General features: G+C 53.2%; 1 protein-coding gene across 1 annotated transcript in view; it reads right to left on the bottom strand.

Moving 5' to 3' along the window:
• Positions 1-5,316: 5,316 nt before the first annotated feature.
• TOM1 (target of myb1 membrane trafficking protein) overlaps positions 5,317-9,270 on the bottom strand; it is a 19,529-nt gene continuing 15,575 nt past the window's right edge. Inside the window, exons 13-15 of the mRNA XM_009647803.2 lie at positions 7,357-7,416; positions 6,975-7,011; positions 5,317-6,869 (exon numbers count right to left, since the gene is read on the bottom strand). Coding sequence (XP_009646098.1) covers positions 6,721-6,869; positions 6,975-7,011; positions 7,357-7,416 — 246 coding nt within the window. The 3' untranslated portion in view covers positions 5,317-6,720. The remainder of the gene's footprint in view (positions 6,870-6,974; positions 7,012-7,356; positions 7,417-9,270) is intronic.

Raw genomic sequence — 9,270 nt, 5'->3', positions numbered from 1 at the left:
CCCCCTTTTTCTTCACTAATTACAAAAGATCAGGCAGGCAAGACTGAATTTACCCAAGGCAGCTGCTATTTGGAAGAGCTTTGTTTTGAAAGTGTGACACTACGTGCAAACGAGAAGGAATAAGAAAAGAGGGGTTATGACAGGCAGGTATTTCTTCAAAGCCCTTCATTTAGGGGCAGGGTGGGCTCAGCATTGGCGAGCCCTGTGCACCTTGGTGCTTCCAGACTGCAGCTGCTGGTGTGAAAGAGCAAGAACATCCCCCTTTTTGGGGAGGTCTTCCCTAGCACCCCAGGCACTGGGGAGCTGGGGCTGCTGGCTCTGTGTGGTCCAGACCCCCTTGCCCTGCGCATTGCCTGGCCCAGCAGGACCTTGGGACCATGGCTGCGGCTCTTAAGCTAAATAATCATTAACAAGAGCACCTGAGCAACGTGGGATTTATATTGAAGTGTTCAGCTGCCAGGTGCGGTCTGGCAGAGGCAAGAGGGACCAAAGGTGCTTGGCATGGGGTGAGCCACCCCCTTATCGCTCCGCTGGAGCTGCTGGGTGGTGGTGTGAATCGCTGCACAAAACACGTCCCTGCCTGGAGGCAGCCAGGACAGGCAGAGGGGCACTGCTGCCAGCAGATCACCCGCACCATGGCTTTTTTTTTTTTATTTTATTTTCTATTTGGACTGAAATTGTACAAAGAAGCTTGGAGAAGTTGGCACCTATCTCCCACTGAGACTGGTCTGGTATTTAAGGCCCTTTTTTTTTTTTCCTTCAAGGAGCTAAAAATACCACTGAAATGCCTCGCAGCAATTTTTCTGAACACAGATTTTCCTGCTTATTCTGTGCTGGAGAAAGAGCCTCCCCTAAAGCTGCAGGAAAGCCATGTCCTCGCCTCACCCCTCTGTCAAATCCACCTTGTGCCTGATCCACACTTTTCTGCCAAAGATCAGCCGGGAAAACACAGTGCCTGAAGAACGGCACATGCAGCTTTTCAGTGCTGGGAGAGAATTACCGATCCCCCCAGAGAAAAGCCGTGCTGCAGAGCCCCTCTCCCCGGGGGTCTCCTCCCCAGGGCTGAGCCCCCAGCCTCGCTGTTGCAGAGCAGAACATCCCTGTGCCCCCCAGCCAGCAGCTCCCGGCAAGGGCCAAGGTCCAGCCCTGCAGGAACACTGCTGGAGGCAGTGCTGCAGTGAACTTCTCCCACCCATGGGGAGCGATCCTGTCCCCCCTCACCCATCTCCATCCCTCTGATCGCTGGTGACCCTGCCGGGAGGGGGAAGTGAATCTGCCCGCTTGTGCAGTCCGAATCTGCTGCGGTTCCCGTACACCCTCACACACACAAGATTTTGCAAGGACGACGGCAGATCGGGAAGAGGAAGCTTTTGCCTGTCAGCCCATGCCCCTGAGTCCCTGTTCCGTCTCTCAGGTTTCTCCAGTCACTGACACAAAGCAACAGGGACATTTCTTCACCCAACAGGCGACAGAGCTGCTGGGTGGGATGCTCTGGGTGCCCTAAAAGCCAATGAAAGAGAACTCTCTTCCGGGCTACCAACGACCTTGGCATCACCCTGGTGCCAGGGGTCACCTCTGACTGTGTGGTTTGTGAAGTACCTTCAGGAGAGACAGAAAAAAAACCCAGACTGGCTGCCAGTACAACTCCTTGTGTTGCACTGTTGGCCACCAGCAACCTCTGTTTCCTTGCTCCTGAGCACTGGGGCCCCTACTTTTCCTCTCATGTGTTTGCACATTTTCCTGTCCTCCTTCCTTTTTTTCGTGTCTTTCCTCTCTTCTTGTGCTTCCATTTGCTTATGCCCTCCTCAGATACACGAGTTACCCACAGAAATGTTTGCCTCCCTCACAACCCCCCTCTCTGCTGCTCACTGGGTCCCCACCGTAGGTCCCTTCTCAGCATCTCCACCTGCCTTAAGCAGCACCACTAACAGTGAACTGAAGGGAAGGGGAAGTAGCTTTATTCTCATTTTGTGAAAGAAGGGGGAATCTTGTTATCCACAATAAGCTTTGGAGAAGTTTTGACATGGCAGAGCAACATGCAAGTCCTGCGGGATGGAGAACAGCCTTCCCAGTGTACTAGTGTGGGACACTCCCGTGCTAATTTGTGAGACGACGTTGTGGGAAATCAGGATATATTTTTGTAGACCCCTCTTTAAAAAAAAAAATCATATACTATTTGGAGGTTAGTAGTAGGTAAAAGAGAAGCATGTGGGTTTTTTTCCTCTACGAATGCGATGCTGGTATGCCAAGAACCACACAACCCAAACATCATGGAAATTCTTACTAACTTCCAGCACATATTTGCTTTTTAGAGATGTGGAGCAACTCTGACCCAGTACAAGGAAGTCACGCCTTCCTTCAGCTTACATAGAAACAACTGGTCTGGGTCATGCAAAATACCTGTCCAGGTCAGGATCCTGTTCCCAGCGTCGTTATTAATGGATGCTTAGACACGGTGCAAGCGCTTCTCCCCGGCCCCCGTGCAGCCGCAACGCCTGAATGTGTGCTCTCGGAGCGGTCGCCATCTCGGTCCGCGCTGGGCTAAGGCTTGCAGCATCATGCTTAGAATGAGGAAAAACTTTGGTTTGGTTTGTTTCTGGTGGTTGCATGGCCTGCTAGGCAGCTCCCCGGGAAGGGAGAGGTTGTCCTCGGGGGTTGGTGGAGCTCAGGCTGAGTGTGCGGGGGACCACAGCCACCTGCTGGTCAGAGGCGAGCAGACAGCGTTATTTCTTTTTAAAATAGCGACACTAGGAAACGCTTTTAAAAGGGAAAGGCATGTAAAGGAATTCTTTATAGTGCTGTCATTTTATTCTTTTGCAATCATAAAGCAGTTTTTACTAATGCAGAACACCTGGCCTCTACTTAAAATGATCTCTTGTGGACCTGGCATGTTTTTTTTTTTCCAAGTTCCTCCTCAAAAGAAACCTTGCAAAGTCATTCAAGCTGCTGCTGGTACAACCTATAACAAGTACGACAGCACTAATTTGGGCATGGAACGATTCCATGCCCTCGTCCTCCTTCTTCATATTTTCAGTTGCTTGAAAAAAAGAGGCGTCAGCCCAATAGGATAACTCTCTGCGCTGGGTGGCCGGCAGCAAAGAGCACCACGACCATGGCTGGCTGCGTGGTGAGGAGGGGACAGGCTTGCCCAGGGGGCCACCAGCAGCACCAGCACTCTGGATTTTCACCTGGTGGTCACCATTTCAAACTGACCCTACTTGGCAGCCACCAAAAACCCTTCCCACCTCTTCGCCCTGTGATGAAAATAGCAACGAGACAATTCCCCTGTGCTCAAGTCTTCCTTGGAGATGGTCCCCCTCTCTTCTCCAGCTCCTGTGCCGGCTCTCTGGGGAGGGAGAAAACAAGGTGAGGGTGGAGAAGGGGTTCTTACCCTGAGGTGGGCTCAGGGCATCCCGTGGGCGGCAAGGAGGAGCTTGAACTCCCCGTGTTTGGGGTATACATTTGGGAATGGCACCGTTTCTCTTTCAGGGGAAGCCGCAGGCAATGCACTGAGGGAGCTGGAGGCACCAAGAGCTTTAAGTGCTTGCTGGGGCACTAACCAGTGTTCAGAACATCACCGGCGTGGTGTCCTTCACAAATGCTGACTGGGCACCAGAAGCCTTCCCTTCCCAGCAGAATCCAGGCACTGGTAAGAGGGTTTGGGTGTTGGGCCCCTTGTTCCAGCGGCCATTCTGGCCCCACAATTGCAAAACCCACCATCCTGAGCTCCATCATCCCGCTGCTCTTGTGTCTGCTCCTGCATGTGCTCCAGGAGGTTCCCCTGAGCATTTGGCTCTTTTGCCTTTCCTCCTTGTTCTCTCTTTTTCTGTTGAGGCTCGCAGGAGGGAAGCTGCAGGGGCTCTCAGACCCCTGTGTCTCAGCTCGGAGTCCTGTCTGGCAGGAGGGACCTGCCCTTGCAGGTCTGCAGCACTGGGGGGATGCTGCGCTGGCCTGTAGCTCATGGGTCCTCGTGGTCCCTTGCCTTTGAGTGTCCTCCTGAAGGCCACGCTCCCAGCACAGAGCCTTTGGTGCAAGCTCTGCCTGCTCTGGCTGGGGTGGGGGGAAGTTCCTGCTCTCCAGGGACCTGAGTTCATCTCTGGGCTTGCTACAGGGGTGACAGCAGGGGCCAGAGCCAGCGCTGCGTGGATAAACCCAGCCCCTCCACCCAGGTTTCACTTCCAGCATCTGCTGGGACAAGGATGCTTTGGAGATTAAAAAAAAGGGTATTTCAGGGAGCTGCGAGTGTGATAAAAATGGACTGGTGATACAGGTCTGCAGCTGTGCCACTCCCCAGCAAAACAAAACCCGTGGTTGCCACATGAAACTCTCATGCAGTTGGTAGGGCAGAAACCCACAGCTCTTAGGCTGTGCTCTTCAGAGAGAAAGTGCTTTGCATGCCTTGTTTGATCTAAGCCCTTCTTTGGTGCGGAGCGTGGGGTCCTGTGGCACTCTGAAGTCCTGCTGGAGGACTGGCTGCAGGAGGCGGAGCAGCTCAGGGATGAAGCCACGACCCTTTAGCTTCAGGCAACCTCCAGCAGAGCCACCCATAGACTCAGGAGCAAGATGGGGCAGCTTTTAGACTCATTAGTCTGGGCTTTCCCCTCCCCACTACCTCCAAAAGATAACATGCACACCCTGGTTTGAGGACTGCTGCTCAGAGGGTTATATTAAATACATAATACCACCTGGTTCAGAAAGGGAGGGGGTGTCTCCCCTGGTTCCTCCCAGAGCCATTGGGAATGCAGTGGAATTGGAAACGGCAATTCATTTTTCCAGGGGACAAACTGCCCAAGGTTAGTATGTGCTGCCCACCCTGGAAAGCTGAAGAAGGCACAAAGCCTCCTCCCATCCCAAAAGTGCTTACAGAGGAGAAAACGCAGCACCCTGCTATTTTTCCAGCACCGCTGCCACCAGCTGCAGCCTGGCTTTGCTCCTCAAGCCTCTGCCCGAGCTGGGTACAGCTGAGACCCAAGTGCAGGCAGGGGGAGAGGGAGGTGCTGAGGTTTGGACAACTTCAGCTAATTTAACTTCTTCCTACAAGCCTGGGGCTCAGATGACACTTTCAACCTCCTTTTAAGAATCCTTCACCAGGGGATGGCACAGGGACAACTTGTGGATCCCAAGAAATGGCAACTGCTTGTCTTTAAGGATTTATGGGCTGCAAGGTGGGTATTCGGATCTGGTCACAAGGCAGGGAGGGAAAGGAGAGGAGGTAGCTCGCCCTCTTGCTATTTTGAGATGTCACCTCCCCAGGAGACTGTGCTAAAAAGCAGTGAGCGCCTGCCTTGTCTCGCAGCACCCTCAACCCCCACGCCGTGCCTCATCTCAGCACCACAGTGCCCTTGCCTTTTCATGGAGAGCAAATGTGGCTGCCTGGTTGCGCCCCTCTTCTCCCCCACGGGGCCCTCCCCTCCCCACGCCAGCACTGACAGCGCACGCGTATCTTCAAGGGAGGCTCAAGACTTTGCTCCTTTAATGTGCAATAAAAAAAAGGCAATTCTCCCACGCTCAACAAGAAACCCCACAAGCAGGAGCCCCGGGCTTGGCACCCTCCTCCCTGGCTGCCTTTTCCAAGGGGGCGGCGTGTGTGGTTTGCTCTGAAGGGGTCTTCTCCCCATGAGCAACGGAGCTCCTGGCAGGGCTGCTTTGCTGGTGTGAGATGGCTGATGTCTCGCTTCACCTCCGTGCTCACCAGCTGAACAAGCTACCCCAGCAACAGCATGCTCTCGCTGGTATAGCAGTGCCTACGCAAGGGCCTCCCGCTTTAGGGAACCCAGCTCTCTGCCCCCAGCACACACAGCTACCCCGGGGGAGTTCATACCGTTGGCCTGATCAGAGGCTCAGAGGGACCCCCCCGCACTGCGGCACGATGTGGTGGAAAGCATCAGTGGAAGCGAGAGAGGGAGGTGGGATCGCATCGGAGAGAGAGGGGAGGAAAGTATAATAATGGGAGAATTAAATTAACTGCAAAGAGCTTTCTGAAGGCACATCCTACCCCACAGCAGACAGCCCCTTCAGCCTGGGGCACCGCTGGCAGCTCAAGCCCCGCGTGCAGCCAAGGGCTTTGGTAACTGGCTGTCGTGCAGCGGAAACATTCGGGCTGTGGGCAGGAGTCTGGATAAGCTGACAGGGAGGGGGAGGAAAGGAAGAGGAAGAGAAGGGGCTGTGAGTGGGAAGGTGTTGCATACCACAAGCACTTGTGCAAGAGAGACTAGAGCAACAGGGCCCCTCTAGCATTAGTGTTCCTCCTCTGCCACCTGTATGCTTTGCATCCCGCTTTCCAATCTAACAGTGGCAGGCAGAGGGCTGGAGATCTGTTCCAGGGACGGGGCAAGGAAAGAGGCAGGCAGGAATGATTTCAGCAGCAGACTGCAGCCTCTCCTGTGTCCTGGGCAAGATCTGAAACTACCTCACTGGAGAGGAGGATAGGGAGGTGCTTCTACTTTGCCCACACTGTACCAAAAAAAAAAAAAAAGCCCACTGAACTCCCACGTTCTCTAGCAGCTTTGAAAACCCCCTTCACAAGTCTATTGTGTGACATCCCTAAACACAACAAAGATTATTTGAAATCTGAAAGCAGCTTAAAAATTAGAACAACTCAAAGGGAAAACAGGAAGAGTGGAGGAAGGGGACAGAGTCCTTCCCCCGCTGGCCCCTGGTCAGAGGCAAGCAAAACAGCACACACAGCCTCTTGCTCCACAGCACTCCAGTCTGTAGCATTCACAAGGCAAACATAGCATCGTCTTCCTTTGCTTGCTTCCGATGATGGCTGGCAGCAGGAGGGGAGACGGATGTCCCTGCTGAGGAGCTGGACAAAGTGGGTAGCCGGTCTGCAACTTTCGCTCGCTCTTCCAGAAACTTGTCAAACTCTTGGGGCCAGAGAAGAGCAGAGCATTAGCAAGGGGGGAGGTTTGTGGAAGAGCCAAGGTGCTGCCAGGAACAGCTGGAGAAGGGGGTTGGCTGGCAAGCCTTACCTTCGCTGGTGACACCTTTTGCATCCTCTGACTCCCCCTAGGGAAGGAGAAGGGCATAGTTATAAGCGAGGTAGACAAAGGCACTTCCACAGATGTGATTCTTTGCAGGGAGGGAGACAGGATAGCGCTCCCCCCCGCTTCCCCTGTACAGACATGTTATAGCAGCCCTGAGCCTCAGCTCATTAGCTATGCCTCCCGGAAGGCTAATTATACTGGTGTGGTACCCCAGACCCTGTGTCCTTGGCTTTTCCTCCCCTGCTCTCTCCAAGCAGCCTGTGCCACACATTCAGCAGTGCCAGCGCTGCTGTACACTGCCTAAAATCCAGCCCCACAGACAACTCTGGCAGGACTGCTGGCTCCAGGAAAGCAGCCCCTCACTTACCACGTCAGTGGAGAGCCACTTTTCTATGTCTTCCATGAAATTGGCTTGAGGAACTGGCACCTGGACAGAAGGAAAGAGAGCGATGAGGCCAAGAAAAGAGAGGATGTTACAGGAAACCCAGTCTGCAAACAGAAAGCCCAGCCCAAAAGCTAACCCTCTCGCTCCACTGTTCAGCCAGCTCAGGCCCTTCCGAATCCAGCCAGTGCCACTGCAAAGCTCTCCCAGCTACCAATGCCACCGCTCACCTGCTTCCTCTGCCCCATCCACGCCCCGACACACATAGTTTCCAGGATAAATGCCATTAAAAGCATCTGGGGTTTGGTGGTTGGCTTTGGGGTATTAGGACTGGACCAGGCTTTCCCTTTTGGTGAGGACTCACTAGGTGGAAGTTGGCTGCTTGTGTTAGGCAGCCAGAGAACAAGAGACGTGTTTTTCTCCGCACCTCCTCCCTTCTACAAACCACTGAAGGTCTGATGTCAAAGTCTGTGATGCTGAAGATATTGGATGTGCCAAGTTTGCCACCACATTAAGGGGGAAAGACACCTGCCAAGAAGTGACTCCCTGGTAGGATCATGGAGCACAGCAGCATTTGACATCACACCAAACTACAGAAACAGACCCATCAAAGAGAAAGTCCTCTACAATTAAAGTAAATTTTACTTCCAGTAGGAACAAGGCTAGCTCAGAAGACTTCATGTCCCTGGCCAATTTAAGCAGCAAAGAGATACCTTCCTAGTGGACAGAGATAACCTTGAAGGAAACCAAGCCCAATTCAAAACCCCAGATCCTTTTCTCCAGGCATGAGCTCCTGAACAAAGCTGAGCAAGGAGCAGTCCTTGCTTGAGGCTCCACAAGCACAGGCATGAGAGAATATTTGTGGGAACTTATTTGTCCCCTAATATGTATCGCTCCCTTGCTCTCAGGAAAACAGCAAGACCAAGAAAAAGAGCAATGCCTTCTTACCAAGGACAGGCAGATTTCCCCAAACTAAGGGAGCAAGTACAGACAGTTACCAAGGATGGCAGATGGATGAATGGGGAGGGAAGAGGATGTGTGAGATTAGGGAAGTTTCGAAGTGAACTGGCTTTGTCTACCCAGAGAGGAACTCTTTGGGGTAGAAGTGCATTCAAGCCAACTGGACAGCATGTGGGGAAACCTCCTAGAGCAGACATCAGTCTGAGCAGTGCCTATTTCAGGAAGACAGGCGAACTAGCTTCGGACCTGGGAGTGTGTCAAAGCCTCAGTGTGCCTGAGGGGAGCTGCCAAAAGAACAAATTCAACAGCCTGAAGGCTCAGACACTTTGCCTAGAGGGGGAGGCCTTGAACATGAGCCGGAATGTGCTTTCCTCTAAATAGGGCAGCTCATGCTGAGCAGGAGAGGCTGCAGGGGGAATAAATTGTGAATGGCAGCCACCTTCCTCCACTGGCTAGTGCCTCTGCCCCAGCCACCCACCCCAAAACAGGCCATCCTCTATCTCAGAGTGGCACATGCTCTCTTGGCCTCAGAGCTCCTTGGATTTTTTCCTACAGACATGTTTACTTGAAGAAGGACTGACACTCTGCCTGCTTCCTTCCCAACCCTGGTCTCCACTACTGGCTGAGACCATGGTTGCTCCATTTCAGTTTGCAGTTTCTGCTGATGTCTGCTGTGCATCCTCACATGCTGTGCCAGTGCCACCAGCCTCCTTCCTCCCTGCTGGTGCTCCACGATCTCACCATTCCTTGCCGCATCATCCACTTAGTCAGTTGGGCTCCATCACTAGAGGTACCAGACTCCCCCTGGCCGAGAAAGAGTCTGCACTGAGAGCTGCTTTCGCAGAGGGTGAGGAAGAGGGGGGGCAGTGGGGTTTATGGTGGGGGAAAGAACACACTAGTACAGGTGGCCTACTTCTCTGACTGCAGAGAGAAGGCAAC

The sequence above is a fragment of the Egretta garzetta genome, unplaced genomic scaffold, assembly GCF_000687185.1.
Source record: "Egretta garzetta isolate BGI_Z169 unplaced genomic scaffold, ASM68718v1 scaffold51, whole genome shotgun sequence".
NCBI lineage: Eukaryota > Metazoa > Chordata > Aves > Pelecaniformes > Ardeidae > Egretta > Egretta garzetta.
The sequence above is the reverse complement of the archived record's forward strand: the minus strand, read 5'-3'. Positions and strand labels throughout refer to the sequence as shown.